Below are 22287 nucleotides of genomic sequence, written 5' to 3'. Positions count from 1 at the left end.
GGTAGACAAATGAAAATCTCCTTAAAGGAATGCATTGACGAATGCGGCTTGGCTCCCTGACTAGTAATGAGTGACAGTCTCTGGAACATTCCCCTGATTAAGCACAGAGTCCATATCATCTACTCGTCTCTCTACAACCCTGCTTATCATCATCAACCGGTGACAAATTTCTCTGCTTAGGACACTGTGCTCCGCATCGGGGATACAAAGAAACACCAGAGGCTGTTCTCTGACTTTGAGAGGTGTGGGCCTCCGGCACACAGGATGTCCTCATCTTGTAACCCAGATAAACCTGTGGCCACGCGGCCCAGTCTTGTTCATCAAGTCGCATTCAGATAGACCTAGTCGTTGCCAGAACGTGAATGAAAGCACTTTGAGTCTTGACTCATCTCTTCGGGGAAATGTGAGTAGGAGTGAGATCCTGCTCCCCTCCACTCCCTCTGTGCGATTGGCGCCTGCTGTTTAAAATCCTCTCTCTACTCTCCATGTCTGCTTCCCAAAGTACCAGCCCGACAGCTAGCCTCGGAGGCTTCTCTTCCTCTCTCCTCTTTTCCTACCCTTTCATCTGGCAGAGCTTCTTGGTTGTTCCTGTTAGTTCTTCTCTCTGTTGTACCATTACCTGGATTTGCCACTGCACAGACCTTGACTGGGAACTGACCCTACAAACAGGAGTCCTTTCCCCTCGTAACTGAAGTAAGGGGATGATTTTAAATGTCCACATAACAAGTAATATTGTCAGTGATTTTGAGTGACGTTGCACATAAAGAGGTAAAAGAGAAGATGAGGGAGCGCCTGTTAAACATTGCAAGAGTTACACAGTCGATTCAAGAGCTACATGAATTGTGCAGGGAAGACTGATCAGTTCCAAGGGTTACATTGAGGAATGTCATGAACTTGGCCTCAGACCACAAAGTGGGATGGCCGTGAAGGCATTTGTGAGTGGCGAGCAACCACGGTGGGAGGCAGAAGCCGGGCGGTCTGCAGATGATAGCACCATCTGGCTGGGCGCGGCGAGGTGAGGGGTTTGTGTGGGTGTGCGGGCAGGGAGATCCAGGGGTGGAGGAGCAGGCGGTGATGGAGGTAGAGCACGTGAGGGTCGCAGAATAGCTTTCAGTGTTGAAAAAAGGGTCAGAACAGGTGGAGGGCAGCAGAGACGAGGGCAGTGGGTGCCAGGCACACAGCGAAGGCAGACTCTAGACATGCTGTGCTGGGGGAGCAGAAGGGGGAGGGGAGGGAGAAGGCAGAGTCCAAGCGCGCGGGGGTCTCATCAGTGGGGGCCTACTGAGTTAGGAAGGGTCTTCTGATCAGGTTCAGGCTAGGTGTGCCTTCCACCCTCAGCAGGCAGCTGGAACTGCTGAGCCCCAATTCAAGGAGGGAGGCCAGGGTTGGAAATGGAGCCTGGGGAGTCTTCTGCCTGGAGGCAGGAGGGACGGGAGGGGCAGAAGAGAAGGGAATCCTGCAGGGCTGTTGGGTGGAGTGTGGGAGGAGGGAGCCAGCCCAGGAGGCCTGAGAGGAGGGAGGTGTGAGGGCTGGGCGGGGAAGGGAGTCGGAGAGGGACTTCCAGGGTATGAGGCCTCAGCTTCAGACTCACTTGGAGCCGCCATAACCCTGAGCGTGGCTTCCCCTCTCTGAGAAGGCAGTTTCATCTTCGGGTCGGCTGGTGGGCCTTGGCATCCTCCTTGACTTTCCTTTCGCTTCCTTTGTCCATTTACGAGGAAATCATTTGAGCTCAAACTTCAGTGTATCCCAAATCCGACCTCCCTTTGCCTCCTGCTCTGCTACCAGCCTGGCCCCCGGCCCTCTCTCATGGGGCTACTTCAGCTCTCCCACCTGGCCTCCCTGCTCCTATGCCTGCCCGCAGCTGGGCCACGTTTGGGGAGGGCTGTCGTGTCCTGCCTCTGGTCACAGGTCCTGCAGTGACTCCCATTTCCCTCAGACTGGAAGCCGAGACAGAGGCCAACAAACCTGGTACGTCTGCCCCTTAATTCTCTGACCTCTTCTCCTACTCTGCCTCTTACTCCCTCCACTTCCAGAACTTTCCAGGCATCCTCCCCCTTATCTGCTTCCTAACCTTGAGTACTTGTCTCTGGGTCAGTATGAGCACCCTCTTGTCCATTCGTAACCTTCCTTTCCTCATTGATGCTCCCAGCACACCTTGGCCCAGACTCTGCTATCTCCCCACCCGTAGAATTCACCACTTCCTAATAAAGAACATAATTTATCTATTACCTGCCTCTCCTGCTAGCAGGTAAGCAGGGAACTTTGTGTTTTTTTTTTTTTTTTTTTACTATTGCTGCACGAACATTTAATGCAATGCCTGGTTCATAGTAGAACCTCAGCAAATGTTGATCGAATGAAGAAATCTCTTGGATTATGGGTATTGTTTTCTGAATGTGGAAACCCAATTCAGAGTCACCTCACGGAAACCACCCAGAAGTTGCAAGAAGAGGTGGTGGGTGAAAGTTGTATGCAGTTGACTGATTTGGTTTCAGTCCCGACTTTAATGGATGGGTCTTCTTCGAGAAAATGACAGTGCCCAGAAACATCTGGCTTTGTGTCTCTGACCTTATTTTACTAAGATGCATTGTTGAGATGCTAGATGCACATGCTTATGTCCATCCATCCACCTATAGAGGCCCACGTGCACAGGTGCACGTATGTGTGTATACTCACGCACCGATGCACGTTCCTGCACACATGTGGAGTTGTATGGATGCACTTCCATGTATAGACCCATGCATACCTAGGGGCATGGGCATGTATACACACACACAATGTAGAAGATTTTATTAGTAGATAAGCATAAAAGTATATCCTAGCTCGTGTGACTGAGTGTCTAAGTCAGAAGGGCTGTGTAAGAGAGGGAAATAGGTTTGCAAAAAAAGTTTTTAGAATTGGAAATACTGCTAGTGTTTTTGTGGTGGATATGGTATAACTAGCTAATGTTTATGAATACAAAACAATCAGCTAGTTAGCAAATTAATTTTCTATTAATGAGATAGTTGTATTTTTAAAGTCTTTCCTTTAGAATATTAATGTGTGATTGACTACTACAAATAACCCTGGTTCCAAAGCCTTTTTTCTCATTCCAGGAGCCTGGTCTTGCTTCCTCTTGTAGCAGTAGCCTTTACCAAACATTAGAATTGGAATTAGCATTGGAAATAGAACCCAGAAAAGAATGAGATCCACTTAATATATTTGATCATTTTTCTTCGTTTAGAATGTGAACCAAGGTTCATTTGTATTTCATTTTGTTTTGGGGCCCCCACCTAACCTTCTGCGAGTTCTGTTAGGTATTCCAGCAGTAAATGCAGCCTGATCAAAGTCAGCGGGGAGAATTTGGACTGTAAGGAGAGGCCTAGAATTTTTAATTTGCCGCATTGACCGTTACAGAAAGACTCGATGATCAGACAGAGGTCCCCGAGACGTTTGTAAAGACTGAAATGTAAATAAAATCTGTTCTGGACAGATAAGGGAAACGCTTTTCAGCCCACTGAGCTGATGGTCATGTTAAATTAAAGAATTTAATTTCCAGAGAGTCGACTGGGAGCAGGGGCAATTGGTGACGTGCTCCTTCTTGGTCAGCTGTCCATGCAGGGTTGGTGCTGCCGGTGGTGGTCTGCAGCAGGGCACAGTCTGCAGTGACACTTTCTGCCTAAATTGGTCTGGGACTCTGTATCCAGGTGTCCTGGCTGGGGCTGCACTGCCCTGTGGCGGGAGATGCTCTTGATTTCCGCCTCCACTGAAGCTCTTTGCTGCTCTCTTATCGCCACCAGATTTCCCTCTGTGCTTCTCTCTGCGCGTTGGTCCTCCCGGCCTTACGATTGTGGTCGACACCTTACATGCACTCCTGTGTGTACGTCCTCACATCTTCCTCCCTCCTTCCCCAAGATACTTTTGGAACCTGGACTGTGGGCCAGGCTCCAGCTTGGCACTAGGGCAGAGAACAAGCCAAAGGTCTTCATCTTGGGGCATCTTATGTGTCAGCGGGGCAAGAGGAAGTAAGACATAATTAATTACACAAGCAAATAGAAAATCATAACTGTGATCAGCAGACTGCCAGAGTTGACGACAAAAATCTGATGTGACCTTTGGGGATGTGCGGGGGTCATACCTTGAAGAAAGAGGAGCAGACTGAGGTATCAACTAGGCAATGGGAAACGCTTCCTGGAAAAAAGTTGGAACTGTGTGTGCAAAGGCCCTGAGTCTGGAGAGAGCACCTACCATCAGAGGAGGTGCAACGAGACCATGAGGGTGCAGCTCAGAGGGTAAGTGGGAAAGCTGAGGAGACATGCTAAGAAGTAGGCGAGATGCCAGGCATGGTTGGCTGCAGAGGCCCTGTTGGGATCCTGGTGGCAATGGGGAGCCACTGCAGGGAGGAGATGAAAAACCCATGCATTCATCCTGGTCTAGGGTTCTCCCTGAAATATATGCATTTTAGCTGCGCAGGAAGGAAGACAGTCATCCCCACATCAAGAGCTTGTGGACATGGCTGTCAGGCACATGGGGAGTTGGCACAGCTCTGTGTCTTGGTACCTAAGGAACAGTTTATTTGATGAACTCTGTAGGCAATTCTGGCATTTGTGAGTCACATGGGAGGGGAATTAAGTGGCGGGGACCTTTGTGGGACCCCAGCAAGTGCAGCAGATAGGGGAGGCTGCCTGGGAGGCTCTTCAGGCCTAAGGCTGAGGGTGAGAATAGAAGGAGAAGTAACCCAGGCTGAATCAGACTCTGCCTCCCAGACCTCCACGCGGCTTTGCCCCGAAACGAGGGCACCACTACTTTGTCCCCACTCCTGCTTTGTCCCGGCACACTGGTTAGTTCTATTTTTAGTGCAGTAAATTCATACCCTGAAAAATAAAGTTGTGATGCATAATTCAAGAAGCTAATGCATCTTAAATTAGAAACCTTACCAAACACTTGTAAATTCAGGTAATTACTTTCTGATGACCTTGAAGTTCCCGGATAGCCGTGTGGATGACCATTTAAACTTGGATTTTTGAATCAAAGCAGGGCAAAGAGCCTCTAATGGAACAAAGGCAAATGAAAGATCATGTTCCCAGTGCTGGCAAGAGCTAGGAAGGTAAACATGTCAATCAGCACCTTTTCATGTTCGCTCATCTGAAGGCCGGGTGCCCTGGCTCCCTTAGGTGTATGGGGCTGTCTGCAGCCCCATTGGATGTGCACATTTAATCTCCCGTTCCCCTGACGTCAACTCAGCAAAGTGATGAATTATTTTGGCATTCACAGTGATGCCATTAATCAGGAGGCATTCATTGGATATTAATGACTGGACATGGTGGGCAATTATATATGAGCACTACAGTAATTTAGCAATTGATTTGCTAGTGTTTGATGAGTTGAAACTACACTAATGGAAGATTAAGTGATATAATTCTGATTGTGAAAGGGCGATCAAGTATACACTGAAAAAGATTAAATAAATGAAGAATTTTAATTGTACATTCTGTGTGAACCAACAAAATTACAATGGAAAATGCAAATTAATTTTCACATTCTGCCAATGGGCTTTCAGGAATTAGCATTAAAAAAGTGTACAATTATAATGCAGTTTTCACATGTAATGAGGAAATATTTTTCTAAGTGGAGATTATCCTTCGAGAAAGGATTTTATAATTAAAATATTTTATACCATTATGCTCGTCAATCTTTCTTGTATTAGTTGCTTGTTATTCTTTAAAAAAGTCTTAAGTCTGATGAATGTTTATTCACATTTTTTTTTTACATAATTTAAGTAAGGCTTAGTGTAGGCTTTTAAAAAATTTTTATTTTATTTGTTCTAATTAGTTGTATATGACAGAATGCATTTATACATTTTGATAGATCACACATAGAGTATAACCTCTCATTTTTCTTTTTTTAATTACTTAATTATTTTTTTACAGACTGCATTTTGATTCATTATATACAAATGGAGTCTATCATTTTGTTTCTATGGTTGTGCACGATGTAGATTCATACTATTTGTGTAATCATACATAATCTCTCATTTTTCTGATTATACACATTGCAGGATCACATCGGTCATGCAGGCTTTCTAAAGTAGGGCCTAGATATGAATTATTCAATGTGGCAGAGAGTAAAAGCCATTTCTTCCCATTATGAATGTAAGATATACTTCGATTTGGATATTATTTTTAAATTCTAGCAATAATTTTAAAAAGTAGCTGTCATTTAAAATAATTCCATTTCCAAGGTTCAGCTTAAGAGGGCTCATTAGGGGACCCTTGAGTGACCTTCTTGCTAGCATGCTGGCACTGTTGTTTCCTTGGGGAAACACACTTCCAGACCTTTTCCTCAGACTTACACATCTAAGTTTCATTTAGGATCTATAATAGACTGAATGTTTATGTTCCCCTAAGATCACGTACTGAAACCTAACTCCCAATCGTGGTTAATTAGGAGGGCCCTTTGGGGTGGTAAGTTCACCTCATAAATGGGATTAGCACTCCTATAACGAGGCCCCAGAAGGCTCTCTCACCCCTCTGCCCCTCAGCAAGGAGATGGCCATTTGTGAACCAGGTGGCGTGGGCCCTCACCAGACACCAACTTTGCTGTGCCTTGCACTTTGTAGAGCAATGAACTTGTGTTGCTTAGAAGCTAACAGCTGGTGGTAGTCTGTTCAGCAGAGCACAGGGACTCATTTATAAATACATATACATACTTATAAATTTATTGAATTTATATTATATATTTCAATATACGTCAAAATACATATGTATTTATTTTAACATGTGTTCGAGTACCAAGATTCCTATAATTATAGTCACACATCACATCATGATGTTTTGGGCAGCAAATACAACGGTGGTCCATGAGGTGATAATGGACTGGAAACTTCCCCTTGATGTTTGGGTGATGCTGAGTAAACAGACATACTACCCTGCCAGTCTTGTAAAGGTGTGGCACTATACGGCACACCACACTAGGTAATGGCAGCAAGTGGCTGTGGGACTGGTTCGTGCCTTCTCTGCACTATGCTTTCTATCGTTATTTTAGAGTGAACTCCTACTACTGTGGGTGGCAGCCTCTCCTGTGTGTGTGCCAATCTCCGGGTTGCATGGTTTTCTCTTGTGTTGCTCTCACCTTGTGCTGCTCCAGGACTCATCTTAAATGGACTCATCTTAAATGTTTGTTGCTGCCGCTACTGCTGCTGGGGTGGCGGTGAAGGTGCTCCTTACGGTGGCGGTGTGGTGAGACAGTTTATAGAGTCCTCATCCTGTGCCTGCCCTGTATTACAAGCTTGGCCATAGAAGACCTTTCATCAAAACCACCACCCCGAGAAATAGGTGTTATTATCTCTATTTCAGAAAGAAGGATTCCAGGGCTCCAAGTGTGTTCCATACCCTGACCAACAGGAGGTGAGCCACCTAGGTGGGCAGCCCTGCTTTGTAAATGCTAAGGGAGAGCAAGCAGCAGGTATAATGGAGAGAGCATCTCGGGACTCTGACACGAGGTCATGGCTGAAAGCTGATTCCTTGTGCGTCAGGCAGCCAAGGAGATGGGATTGCCCAGGAGGGAGAGTTTGCTATGATGCCTTTCCTGTCTCATATTGGTTCTGGCGCAGGCTAAGCCATTGCAATGAAGATAGCTTGAGTTAAACAAATTACAGATTCAGTTTTTCCTCATGGAACAATCTATAAGTGGTGGGTCGAGGATGAACAGGACACTTCCGCACCCTCGACACATAGGTTCCGTCTCTGCAGTCAAACTGGCTATCCCAGTGGCCGCTGTCACTTTGTACATTAGGCGGTAGGAAAGGGTAACGGGCAGAGGGACACAAGCTCAGTCCTCCTTAGTGTGCAGCACAAAAGTGCCACCGTCGTTGCACTGAGTCCCTGAGGAGAAACTTAATCTTTGGTTCCCTGGCTCATTTCCCAGAGGAAACTCTAATCCTGTGATTAAAGGAATGTGGGAGGAGGAGGCCTTCAGCCTAGTGGGCAGCTGCTCACTCCCACAGTTCAGGTTCTGACTCAGGACAAGCAATCCAGATTTGTGTAAATAGCAAAAGAAGTGTGGTGGGGTGAAGACTTTCCTGAAAAGAAACTGAGCTAAGTAACTCTGCTGTGGGAGCAGATCTTTCCCTGGGAGATGTGTAGAACACCAGACTCAGACTCTCCATCTACATTCTTCATCAATTTTTGAGCCTATATTTTTGATATTGAATCTTCGGAGTTTTCTCTGCAGTATGATCAGACAGAGGATGCTGCAGAGGACACTGACAAAGTGCTACCTAGGAAGGTAGTTGTTAAGATCACTGTATTTGACAGCAACATTTGTTGAGAATAACTCAATCTATCAATTGTATTTTTTTCTAGAATTTCTTTACATTGTCCTTGAAATCTTATTCTTGAAAGCAAATAATATTACTTAATATGTGATTTCCACGATCTTTGGCTAGGTGTAATCTGCCTGATGATTTTGATCAGTGACAAAGGTAAAAAAAGTGCTGTTATGTGCCAGTGTGTCTCCTAACTCAGAAAGCATTTTGAGCTGTACGTTATTCAAGAACCCACAGAAAATGAGATATCCTATATGGGGAAAATTGCCAAAAAAGCAATTTACTCCTTTAAGCATCAAAGCTTGCAAGTCAGCAAGCAGCCACTACCATCATCCCCATCTTTTAGAGGAAAAAAAAGAGCTTTGTTTCTTAAAGGCCCAAAGATCCCCACGAGGTCATGGGTGGTGGAGGGGCCGTGCTGGTTCCCCAGGACTGAGGCTCACTTTAGTCAGCGCATCCTCACCTCCTGTGTGGTGGGAGGGCAGCTGAGTTCCCGTGGCCAAGGGGAGTCAGTAAGCCTCGTTTTATTAGCATGCTGCCCTATACTTGGTCTTGGCTCAAATTTGCTCCTGCATCAGAGACTCTTTTGCCCTGAAGTGACTTTGTCAAAAAACAATTTATTTCTCAGGTTTTGCTGCCCAGCCCATGACTGTTGGGTCATGAATCCAGGGGAATTCTGCCTGGCTTTACATGACCCCGACCCTATCTTCTTGAGGAACTGGCTCAGGTGCACTGGTTCACCCTGCTTCTGCAGAACAAGACGTGGGGATCACCATGTTTGCCTTCATGAAGCCCAAGTTAAAGAAAAAGCCCTGGCTTCATGGTGTCTGAAATCTTTCTGACCTGTCTGGTGCCAGTCACGGGACTTCCCTGCACTGGGAACCATTTTTATAGGTTATAAGTCTGTGCCAAACGAGTTTGTGTCTTAATAGAAAAACTTGGCCCAGTCCGTTTCAATACTACTCAAGAATTTAGGGTTGGAATTTTTATTTTCCATGTATGCTTTCCCTTTAACAGCAAAGAAAATGGTCATTAGCCAAACGACTGAAGTGAGATGTGCAAATCCCATTTGCTATTAATCCCAATGAGGTGTTAACTACAAAGTCCATTTAAGACTCTTTAGTGTTAATATTAAAGAAGACGGCAGTAGAATGAGCAGCTAATGGCCTGCAGCCAGTGCTGTGTGCTTTAATTGATGCTTGACCACTGGATTCCAAAGACAATGACTGGACCCTCTCACTGGCTTCTCATTTGCACAGAGGGAGGCGAGTTTGGCAAAGTTACTGGTTTAAAAGGATTGTAATGATTGCAGAACATTTCGTTAGTGTGTTAATGAGCATCCTTTGGAGCTGTGGTAAGAGCAGAGCATGCATATTTGTGCATTGATGGGTAGGAAAGTAGGGGAAGGGAAGTAGGGGGAGAGAAGGAAGCGTGGCTTTTTACTTGTCCTTATAACTAGCTACTAGAAGGTGTTAACAGATCCCTGGATAATCTTTGCAGAAAGTTTTCCTTTGTCACAGTTTTAAAAGTCCTTAGGGAAATCAATCAGTAGCGACACAAATAGAAATGGGTCTCTCCAGTCCCTCCCCCCTCCCTTCTCTTTTCCTTTCCCAGCCTTTGTAGAGTCCTTGAGACATTTTTTCTTTTTGATGGACCAAAGTCTCCCTCTTCAGGGCTAATGTTGTCAAAGTTCTAACATGCTCTTCATATATATATATTATATAGACATATTATATATATATATATATATTTCTCATAATGTAGAAGTTTATCTTTCTTATCAACTCTATTATGGAAAAATCACACAAATATTTGTTTCAGTTTATTTTTCTAGTATAATTATGGTTTGATATCTATGTGAAACTAAGTTTAAATTGTGACTATTGGGCATTAGACTGACGTTCGGTTCTGAACCCAGTTCCTCTCTCTTCCCTCCCTTCTTAAAGTGTACTTTCCCTGTCCCGGTTGTTTTAACCCCACCCATATTCAGATGAACATGTTTCTAAGCCCCAGTGCCCTGTGCCCAGCTACCACCTCAACTGCTCCATTTGAAGGTCTCACACCCATTCAAATGTCATCTGTTCACAGTAGAATTCTCCATCCACTTGCCCTCTGCCACTACCCCCAAAGTTGCTTGAACTACGTTTGATTTCTTACTTTCCCTCATACCTACATCCAGTCTATGTGAAAGTCTTGGTTCTTCCTCTTAAATGTGATCTTTGAGAGAGCACGACTCATGTGCTATTCCCTGCTTAAAACTCACCAACGGATTTCCATCGCGCTTGCCATGGAATCCAGCTCTCTACTGAGTTTCACGAGGCCTGTGTGATCTGGCCCCCCGGCTTCCCTAACCTCATCCAGGGTGCTGGTCCTTCCGGTCCATCTCACCTACTGACCTCCTCAGCTCTCTTCACTGACCCTGAATGCTTTTTCCCACTCAGAATTCAACAAACATCTACTTGAAGTTGCATGAATGAATGTAAGTCTCCTTCTGCCCCGTGCTGCACCCCCCTCCCCAGGCTGGCTTATTCATGGCGTGAAGGCGCTGTCCATTTAGGGCGACTTAGTGTTTCAGCCTCATCATCAGAAGCACATCCTTGGACTATGTATTATGACTTAATCTGCTCATGATAATGTTCAAAGAACTCAATTTCAAATTTTATAACAAAAGGTGTGAGGCCTTTATATTTTTGACAGAAAGCCTGTTTTCTTTTCTTCATTTTGACTCGACTTGTTTTTCTGATTAGCATTTTTCTCTCTTTCTCTCACTCAATATAGATCTGAGGCTTTGATTTTCTTTTCCTTTTACTCTGCCCAGTCCTCCTCCTCCCTCCCTCCTTCCTTCTTTCCCCCCTTTCTTTCTTTCATAAATCTTCTCTTTCTCTTCTTGCTTTTAATTTAAAACAGACTTTGTTGAAGCGAGTTCACAACCGCCTACGCAGCACTAGATCTTTAGTCTTTGAAAAGACACAGAAAATGCAAGTGTTGACAAATCGTATTCCGAAGCAGCTCTGGAATCCACAGCATCGTCCTGGCCCCTGGTGCCGGTGTCTGTCTGGCTGTGGGTTTTAAATTCTGAATGTGACGACAAGCCTTCCGATATGGGCCTGGATCAGGAATCGTGCGACCTACACTGATTTCGCACCATCAAGGGAGGAAAACATGGTGCCCTGTGTTTCTTATAAGTGTGTTAGAAGTTTCCATCGGTTTTGAGAAGGATGTCAAAGAAATCACACTGACTTTTCAACGACCCGGGAACGATCACTTATAAAGCCCCATAGAACTCCCTTTTTTTGAATGAATTCTATCTTATTTCAAATTCTTCCTGCTGCCCTTCGTAAGGGGCACAGTTCCCACTCTTGGCATGTGGAATTCCTTGAGGGCGCTTTGCTCTGACCCAGCAGCTGTTGTATGAAAGTGAAATTGGACAGTGTTCTTTTTCCTTACGAAGTGACCCCTGCATTTCCCCCTAGATACCATCAAAGGCAGAGGAAGTGATTGCTGAAGTTACACTTAGCTGGGAGTGGCCACCAGCCACTGCCTTCATGTGAACATCCCCTTCTGAAAATAATGTGCTTGTCCCACTGACTCAGTTTAGGGACTTAAGGAGCAATTAGGAATTAATTGGTGCTATGTGACATGATTTTGCAAAGTAGCTTGAGAAAAATGTGGATGTTTTAGAAATTAAAGAGTTGCAAAACCCTATTTAACTTATTTTGTCCCATCATCCCAGAAGAGGAACCCCCATAAAAACTTAAATTGAGCTATAAATATACCACTTATGGAAGCTTTGAAATAATTATTGAGTTTGCAGAATCAAAAACTTGGGATTTCATGGCTTAGAGAAATGCCCTCATTACAAATTTAAAACCTGAGGAAGCTTCTTCCTTCCCTCATCCCACCAACAGAGTTCATAAATAAAGATAGCAGGGAAAGTTCTTTATCTGAGAAGATGGCTTTTTAAAAGGTGAAAGATGATGTCCATGGGCATTAGGGTAACCTCCAAAAGGCAGCTTGATCCTCAGGTGACCAGAGTATGGGGTTGGTAGCTTGCCTCAGACACCTACATGAGCTTGGGAATCTAAACATTGTCTAAATATCAGAGTCACTGAATTTCAAAAGTGGAAGGATAAAATGTGCTTTCAGAGGCTCTATGGATGCTTCTGATTCAAGGTAGTTCTTGCCTTAGTAATAGTAGTATTTTTATGATGTGGTCAATTTTTCTACCAGACTGGTGATTCTTAACGGAAAGCAGGTATCAGAATTACTTCAGGAATCTTTCTCCAAACTGTGACTGCCCAGGGCCTATCCCACACCACTGATTCTGAGTCACGCGTGCTGGAACCTGGGAACATGTGCTTTGAAAAAGCTCCTGCAAGGTTTTGAAGGCACTAGTTGTGACACTATTTAAGAACCATTACTTTGGACTGAAAGTTTTCAGTGGCAGACACCCTTACTGGTAGTGACTCACCTTTGTACCCTTAGAATCTATTGTGGTACCTCATTTATAGAAGGGAGCTCAGTAAAAATTCATTGAGGAAATGAAAAAAATTACCTAGAAAACTATACCTTGTATATTTTTAACCATGTACTCATTTGAATTATTGCCACCTTAAGTAAATTGAATAGTTGAATAGAATTTAAAATATCACCTTCGGAAGAAAGATGTTTCCACATGATTATAGGGCATTATGTGGCCTAAATGCTTAGTGAGAAGATGATATAAATTTAAAAAATAATTTGATGTAAAGCTAGAGAAAATGCAAAATTATGAAAAATATTTTTATAATCTCTGATATCTGAGTCAATCTTTATTTTTATGTGTAAAAATGTCTTTTGGAGTAGGTTCTCTGGTAGCATCCTGACCTTCTGCCAGGCTCCATTTCTCTATCAAGGGTATTCTTTAGTTGATAAGCAGTTACATTTTTGTAAACTGGAATGTGTGCATTCAAATGACTGCTGTTCTTCAAAGTGGACGTACTGGGTCATAGACATTCTGGAAACTTCTCTTAGGGAACTGACTTGCATGGGCCTGTGTCTTGACTTCCTACTTACTCACCATGTCTCTAAGACTTGCTCTTTGCCATCAAGGAAGCTCTAGTGTAGGTGGCACAATAAGAAACCATCGAGATGAAGGTAACGAGGGATTGGTACCCGACGTCTTAGGCCTGAGCACAGATGGACACGGTAGAGCTCAGAGTGAAGGCAATACTGAGAAAACTCAGGGATAAGGTGCCATCCGAGCTGGATCTCAGTGGTTATGAGATCGGGGAAGGAGTATCCCCAGCAGTGGAGGAATTGTGGGATGTTTATGGGGTCGGGTGAGCGTGTTTGTACATGGCGCAGACGTGATGGAGGAAACAGAAAGCTCTACAGAAGAGGAGCTTTTGTGTGGGCTTCCATTTCCTTCCTTCCCAAAGCCAACTTACGATAAAGGTCTCAATAGGAGATCCTAGGAAGAAAGTAACCAGCTCTGTAGGGACTGAAGTGCCGCTGTGATCAGACCTGTGGTACCTGTCGTCACGAAGATGCAAGAGACGTTTGTCCTCTAGTGCCAAGTGGGCACTTCTCCACTTCTCTCTGACTTTCGCTCTTCCCCATCATGACCTTGATGTTGTGAAATAAGCCTCACACTGACTGTCGGAGTCCTTCTTCCTCCAGTTAAAGCATCCCTGGTCTGAATAGTAACGCTGACTCCAAATACTCCTCAAGTCAGTGGGAGGAGGGGACCGACTGTCCAATTGCCCAGGACAATGCTGGTCTTACCGTATGTTTGTGCAATTATGAAAAGCACTCCCTGTTGTTCTGGAAGGAGTCCCGGTTTGGCAATAAGTGCTACAGCCACCACATTCAGGGTTATTATCTCTATTTAATGCGTGAGAAAGTATGGGCTTAGAGGGGCATGGCTTGTTTAAAATCTTTCCAAAATAATTTTTATCACATTGTCTTAAGTACCTTTTGTGGGTAAAGCAGAAGCCTTCCTCCTAGATAATCAAGATGTTAATAATCCAATTGTTCACTTACATTCAAGGCTAGTTAAGGGCACAGCTGTGTCTTCTTCCTTCAGCCCAATGAGAAGCAGGGTAAGTGTCTTTTTCAAAAGCCCCAGTGATGCGAGTTGAGGGGTCCTGGGGGCCCAAGACAAGCACTAAAAATAAAAATAGAGTTACTCGTCTTTGGTAATTTTCTATTTCTCTACATGGTTCATAGGAGAAATTAGAGTACACACACACTGAGACTGAATACAGAGAGGAGACCCGTGGCCTTTCACAGGCTGTTTGCCTGGAGGACCAGAGCTACTTAGGAACCTGCCTGCTTGGGGCTGATAGCCGGTGTGGACAGGTGGACATGTCAGGTCCGCATTGAGCTCTTTGTGTCTCTCCTTGCTGGGCTCCCTTCACCAGGGTTTGGTCTTCTGGTTTGTTCCATTTGAGACTTTATCCCTATCCTCTGGTCTCATGTATATGGCTCCCTTATGTCCCTCTACTTGGTGCCTGTGAGACGCTTTCTTTGCTAGGCCTTCTTTTATCCATTAATGGTCTCACCAGTCTGACTTTGGGAGGTGACACTCCCTGATCCCATATGGCATCTGGGGAATTGGCTTAGCTTAGAGAAGTCCTGACTGAATACTCAGGAAACATGGAGGTGGAACCCAGAGATTAATTTTCCACAGCTGCCAGAAGCAGTTCTGAGAGTTAGAGAAATTCTTCCCCATTCCTGCCAACCCACTGGTGCCCAAGGGATCTCCAGGAACCCACATGTCAGAATCCCAGACCAAAGATCCCAGAGAGCATGAGTTCCTTTCATCCCTCAATTCAAGACCTACCTCAATTTTTGCTCCATGATTTCCCTCCTCTTCACATTTCAAAGTATGGAAAGCAAACCCTAATGTGTCATGCAACACTGAATAAATCTGTGCTAATGGCCTTTGGAAATATACAGTACCCTCGGAATTCTAAGCCGAAAACATTGGAACTATTTGGAAAGTTGTTAATTTCTTGTAAACAGAAGCAGCATGTTCTCAAGTGACCACCAGTTAATGAGATAATGCTACTTGCCTGCAAAAAAGGTGAATTAACATGAGTCCTGTTTCTTATTCAGTTTGTTATCATTATTTTAACGCAATGTACTTGAAGAACAAATGAGATTCCTCACATATATGTGTGCATTACAAGAAGGACCTGATGCAGTGAGGGAAAGAGACTGCTCAAAAAGTTTTGAGAAGGTAACCACAAAATCATTTGGGGAATGTGTGTTCTAAGTGTCAGGATACTGTATTTTTCTAGCCCATCAAACTTGTTTGCAGTTGTGATGCCTGAGCTATAATAAATAATCTAAATAAAAATTTGGTTGGCACCAAAATAGGTAGATCAATGGTACAGAATAGAGGACACGGACACAAACCCAAATAAATACAATTTTCTCATACTAGACAAAGGGGCCAAAAATATGCAATGGAGAAAAGATAGCCTCTTCAACAAATGGTGCTGGGAAAACTGGAAATTCATATGCAACAGAATGAAACTAAACCTCTATCTCTCACCCTGCACAAAACTCAACTCACAATGGATCAAGGACCTTGAAATCAGACCAGAGACCCTGCATCTTACAGAAGAAAAAGTAGGTCCAAATCTTCACCTTGTTGGCTTAGGATCAGACTTCCTTAACAGGACTCCCATAGCACAAGAAATAAAAGCTAGAATCAATAACTGGGATAGATTCAAACTAAATAGCTTTCTCTCAGCAAAGGAAACTATCAGCAATGCGAAGAGAGAGCCTACAGAGTGGGGGAATATCTTTGCCAATCATACTTCAGATAGAGCTAATTTCCAGAATATATAAAGAACTCAAAAAACTCTACACCAAGAATACAAATAACCCAATCAACAAATGGGCTAAGGAAATGAACAGACAGTTCACAGAAGAAGATCTACAAGCAATCAACAGATATATGAAAAAATGTTCACCATCTTTAGTAATAAGAGAAATGCAAATCAAAACTACACTAAGATTCCATCTCACCCCAATTAGAATGGCAATTATCAAGAATACAAGCAACAATAGGTGTTGGAGAGGATGTGGGGAAAAAGGTACACTCATACATTGCTGGTGGGGTTGCAAATTAGTGCAGCCACTCTGGAAAGCAGTGTGGAGATTCCTTAGAAAACTTGGAATGGACCTACCATTTGACCCAGCTATCCCACTCCTCGGCCTATACCCAAAGGACTTAAAATCAGCACACTACAGAGATACAGCCACATCAATGTTCATAGCGGCTCAATTCACAATAGCCAGACTATGGAACCAAACTAGATGCCCTTCAATTGATGAATGGATAAAGAAACTGTGGTATATATACACAATGGAATATTACTCAGCTATAAAGAATAATAAAATTATGGCATTTGCAGGCAAATGGGATGAAATTAGAGAATATCATGTTAAGTGAGATAAGCCAATCTCAAAAATCCAAAAGAGGAATGATCTCACTGATAAGCAGATGATGAAACTTAATGGGGGATGGGAAGGGGACAAGAATGGAGGAAGGAGGGTCTGTATAGAGGAAAAAGAGAGGTGGGAGGGTGGGGGGGGAAGGAAAAAAATAATGGAATGAATAAAACATCATTACTCTATGTAAATATATGAATATGCAAATGGTATGCTGTTACTCCATGTACAAACAGAAACAACATGTATCCCATTTGTTTACAATAAAAATAAATTAAAAAAAATTTGTTAAATAATATTTAAAATATACATGAAACTATAGAAATGGATACAGGGCTTCTTTATACACAAGGTTTAATAAATATTTTGCATATTTTCTTTATATATCATGAGCAGAGAAATAGAATATTACATATACAGTCAAAGGCTCCCTCCTCTCCCACCTGTTTCCTTCTCTCCCTCTTTTGATTTTGGTTTGTTTCTTTCCATGCATCTTTATATACTTTTACTGTGTATATATGTTATGTCTACATAGAAGTGCTTATTACTGCTATGTAAGTTTTAATATTTACATAAATACAAATAATGTTTCAAAAAGCAAGTGGCCAAAGAATTCCTTGTATGTTCTAGCAGCTAATCATTTGCTGACTTTATGCATTGAAAATTTCATTTTTAAGCCTGTGTCTAGTCAACCATGTGTATTTCTGGCCATTTATATATAATTTAAGTTTACAGAAAGCTAAATTGATTGATATATTTTTATGGGTTATTATTTTGTTTCTTATTTAAGAAATATCATACCCCAAGATCAGTGAAATAGCTTCCTATGTTTTCCACTTGTAGTTTTAAAAATTTTTTGCTTCACATTTAGCTCTTTAAGCCATCTAGATTTATTTTTAATATATGGTGTGAGGTAGGGATTCAAATCACTTTTTTTTTTTTAAACCTGATAATGGAATTCATTTCAGTTGGCCTAAAAATTATTTTCTCCTCTGTTTTTCCCACTTACTTTTGATTCCTTCTTGGTGCTAAAAATCTTTTGTCATAAAAATATCTATGGACATAGTTTCATAGTATTGAGACTCGTGGACTTGATCTTACTCTTGAATATCATTGAGGATGTTGTATTGAGTATCTTGTCAAATTCATGAGTTTTAGTAATATTTTGTTTTGAAGTTAAAAATCAGACATAAATGAATATTCTGATTAGGAAAAGATGTTTGCTGATGGAAATAATTTAATCATTGATGTACAAATACTTACAGCATTTATATGTCCATTCCAGTTAGAGAGTATAATTATTGTCAATTTATTACATATGTATTGCTATCTACTACATATGAATGGATGCATTCATATGGATGCATTGATAAGCCATATCAATGATATTGCAGTCAGTATCAACTATGATTAGTCCTGTTTTATTAGATGGCCCAAATCATCTATTTTATTGGACAGATAAAAATTGATACTGAGGTTAGATTGGTGGTCAAGTGAAATATGCATGAATAAGCCCAACATAGAATGTGCACCTGTGTTGCATGCCCACCTTGGAGGGGCTGAGAGCTGTTCAGGCAGACTCACACAGGGTGGGGCCTTTGGGGATTTCCCGCATTTGTGACCATCCAGTGTGACAGGAGGAGGAAGGACTGGGTTGCTCCTTGGCAGAGGGTTAAATTCTAAGACTGAGCATAGAGTGGGGACTGAGACACAAAGTAACCCTTGTGGACAAGGGCAGGAGCAGAGCAAGGGGTGTAAGATGGTGGCTATAAAGAATAATAAAATTATGGCATTTGCAGGCAAATGGATGAAATTGTAGAATATCATGCTAAATGAGATAAGCCAATCTCAAAAAACCAAAAGACCAATTATCTCGCTGATAAGCGGATGATGACACATAATGGGGGGTGGGAGGGGGCAAGAATGGAGGAAGGAGGGACTGTATAGAGGGAAAAGAGGGGTGGGAGGGGTGGGGGGGGTAAGGAAAAAATAACAGGAAAAAAAAAAAAAAGATGGTGGCCGAACTACCTGCTGCTCCTTTCCCTTAGCCCGAGTGGCCATCATGGTGTCGGGTAGACTGGTCTGTCTTAGAGACCCGAGGCCTGAGTGGACAGTGGCCATGTGCTTTATTCATTTGCTTTCATGTGTTTTGTTTTATTTGCCAGTCTTGAACGCTGCTTAAACTAAATTCATAGTCTCTAGGAGAGCCATGGGTAAAGCTTTACATTTCCTATTGTCCCATTTTCTTTTAGGTTTTGTGAATGATTCTGTTACTAAATCTATCGTGGCTCTGCGCTTAACTCTGGTGGTGAAGGCCAGCACCTGTGTGCCTGGGGACAGCCACACAAATGACTTGGAGTGTTCAGGAAAAGGAAAATGCACCACGAAGCCATCAGAGGTAAGGGAACAGTGGTAGCTTGTAAATCTGTGTTGCCATTGAGCGTGGTGGGTAAAGTAAGGGCGAGAAGAGAGACCAAGTGTGTTTGCTGAAGGAGCCTCTGTATTTCTGGCTCCAATTATGTATTAGTATGCAACGTATGGATAGATAAATCTCCGTATGATTCATAAAGCAATTACAAGACATTTGTGCAGTAGTAAGTTTTGCGTTGGTCTGAAGGAGAGATGGTGTGCAGTAGTAGAATCAAGAGACATGGAAGAAAGAAAAGGTAAGCTCGGTATTTATGTTTCAGTGTTGGGCGCTGTTGCCTGCGGCGGGACCGCTCCCTCATTGGGCTTCACGTCTCCCTGGTGGTGGTAACAGAGCTACAGCAGCAAAGGCAAAGCAGGAAAGGGAATGAGAGGAAGCAGCGGTGGGAAGGCTGGCCCACCGTGCTCCATCTCGGTGGACTGGCGTCATAGACGCCGTGGACAACCTGGGCTGGTCCTCATTTTCTTTAGTAGCGATGCTCACGTGGGACACAGGGCAAGGCTCTCAGTATAGCTTCCTCTTCTGCCTCCTGGTTCCAGGTGGGTGACAGGGGTCCAGGAGTCAGGCAGCAGAGAAGCACAGTAGTCCAGGCCAGGCTCCCTCAGTATGTGGCCCCCTTAGGACACATCTGAGCTCCAGGCTCCACCTGAAACTCCCTGATGAGGGGTCGATGCGCCTCACGAGGGCCTGTCCTACAGGACATCTTCTCCTCTGGCATCCTTTCCTGTATCTTCCTCTCTCCAACGGTGCACATGCTTCCACTGAAGTTAATGTTAAGTGGAAGTGGGTTCACCAAGCCCCAGAAGAGCACGACTGGCTTTAGGCTGACTTTAAGGGAGCCACAGTAAGGTTTCTTGGGTGGCACCTTCTGTGGTGATGTGGGCACACTGGGTGACAGTGTCATGGAGCTCAGCCACCGAGGGCGTGGGCTGACGCTGGAGCAAGATTTCAGAGCTGCCCTCAGCATCTTGGAAAACCCGTGTTTTTCCTGTCTTAGGTATAATATTGCAGCTGTTTAAATATATTATGTTTTCTTTAGCTGGTTCCTGGAAAAGGCAGACTGTAGTCAGGAACCCAAGAGAGTCATGGAAACGTTACTTTCTGCTAAATCTTTGAAAATGAACACAGATGTAAACTAAAAGGCGAAGCTATATCCCTCCTTCAGGGAGGAAGGGGAGACTGTGGAGGTGCCAGGGGTGATGCACCAGAGGGTCTTTTACACAGCCACACCTGCCCTGTGGATCCCGTGGTCTTCCCTCTCTGCCAATTGGGACCAGTCTGCTCTCTTTCCTGAGGGGAAGCCTCATTTATCAATGCATTTTAGGGGGGGGGGGAAGAGTAAAGGATATTGAGTGTTCTATGGCGATGAAAGCTGGGCAGGGGACATCACTGGCGAAAGACGAGGGAGCCGTGGACAGCCTAGTTCCCGAGGAGGTGCTGGGGGGTATGGATGGGGCCCAAGGACAGCCGACTGTGGAGGGGGATAGTGCCAGCACTCCCAAGGTGGCAAGAGGGAGGCTCACAAGCCTCCCACGGAGGCCTTGCTAGTCCCCAGGAATCATTTTGAGGATGGATTACCTCTGAATAAGACAACATGGGCAAAAGAGAAGAGTCTCAAAGGAGGAACAGAGGGGTCCTTGGGAAGTTCTGAATGACAGAGTGCAGGGTTCATTGTGTGCTTGCTTTCCCAGTGGCTGGTCCTGCTGTGCAGGCTACAAGGCAGACTACCAATCACCACGTCCTCTTGACCCGTGGACATTATGGTCATCGACCAGCTTGGGGTAGTCCCTGGCAGGAAAGCCCTAGCCAGGAGGCGTCACCTGGAACTGGCTTAGCGCTGACGCCTTAAGAAGGCCATGGCGGTGTTCGGCACCCGGCCGGAAGCTCGGCAAACCTGGCCGAACATGGAACAGTGACTCATGTGTCCGTGCTAATCGTAGCAGATCATTGTAGAGGAAACACATCTTCATCAGGGCACCCGTGTCTCTCGAGGGCTTCGGGTACCTGTGAGATAGTGCTTCCTTCTGCCACTGTCACTGGGCAGCCCCATGCTGGGTGTCTGTAGAGTGGAGTCTCCGCCGTTGTGGATTCTGCATTTGCCTTCATTTAATATGAGGAAGTCAGGGCTGGCAGTCTCATCTGAAGCATCGCAATTACCCCCAGGTGACTCTGAGCAATCTAACAGGCTGGAATTACCAGGTCCCTTCCAAGATCCACCGCCTGGGGCACATTGTTCCCTTGGACAGAAACATCCCTGGGCTGTCTGCACAGGGCCAGTGGGTGGAAAGGCTGCTCATCATTTCTGCGTCTACTTGAGTCCCCTGGCTTTTTGGGATAGTCATTAGGGCAGTTACAGCGACTGAGAAGCAGTTTTCTGGCAATAAAAGACCACCACCATCGTGTTTCTTTTTACAGTTTCCTAAAATTGGGAGTTATAAAGTCCAGCCTTCCACTCGAGGTACGAACCCACTCCACAGCACCAAACAAAAATAGCATTGTATTTGGTGATTTAATTTTATTGTTTCTAATCATTTTTATATATTTTTATTAGATCATCCATCAAAGTAAAAACCACCCTCTTATTTCTACACCACTCTTATTGGGTAATGGAACTCATTTCTTTCCTGTCAGATGCACTTTGGTGAGGGGATGTCTCACAATTTCAGGTTGATGGGTGGCTTATGATAAAGCAGAAGCTTGCTGTTCTTAGACATTGCACCATTCTGGAAAGGTCTCTGTAAAGTGTTTACTATTATACCAGCAGGAGCTCTTTCGTTTTTGAAAACTGCTTTTGTTACAAGGGTTGATTCTTAGGAAAGCAGCTTGACTGTTGGCCAGCCTTTCCCTCTTTGAAGGTTGTCACCGGGGTCGTTGGGCTCACCAGCTGTGGCCTAGTTGATGATTGATCTCTTAATTATCGTACAGGTTATGTGTCAGGGAATTTGCATGGGGCTCTTTACTGGTGGCATTCAGCCTTCTTAGATCCAAAATTAGATTCCAAATACCTTGTCTCTCAAGGTCAAGAGGTCTGCATTCGTCTAGATTTTCCAGAGAAACAGAGCTAGTAGGATGGGTGTAGGAATTGGCTTAGCAATTGTAGAGCCTTGGC

General features: G+C 44.0%; 1 protein-coding gene across 1 annotated transcript in view; it reads left to right on the top strand.

Annotated features, from left to right (window-relative positions):
• The window catches only part of DNER (delta/notch like EGF repeat containing), a 299024-nt gene that overhangs the window by 135913 nt on the left and 140824 nt on the right, over positions 1–22287 (top strand). Inside the window, exon 5 of the mRNA XM_079132624.1 lies at positions 19003–19148. Within this exon, the coding sequence (XP_078988750.1) occupies positions 19003–19148 (146 nt within the window). The remainder of the gene's footprint in view (positions 1–19002; positions 19149–22287) is intronic.

This window comes from Sciurus vulgaris (assembly GCF_902686455.1).
Source record: "Sciurus vulgaris genome assembly, chromosome: 3".
NCBI classification, from domain to species: Eukaryota; Metazoa; Chordata; class Mammalia; order Rodentia; family Sciuridae; genus Sciurus; species Sciurus vulgaris.
The sequence above is the reverse complement of the archived record's forward strand: the minus strand, read 5'-3'. Positions and strand labels throughout refer to the sequence as shown.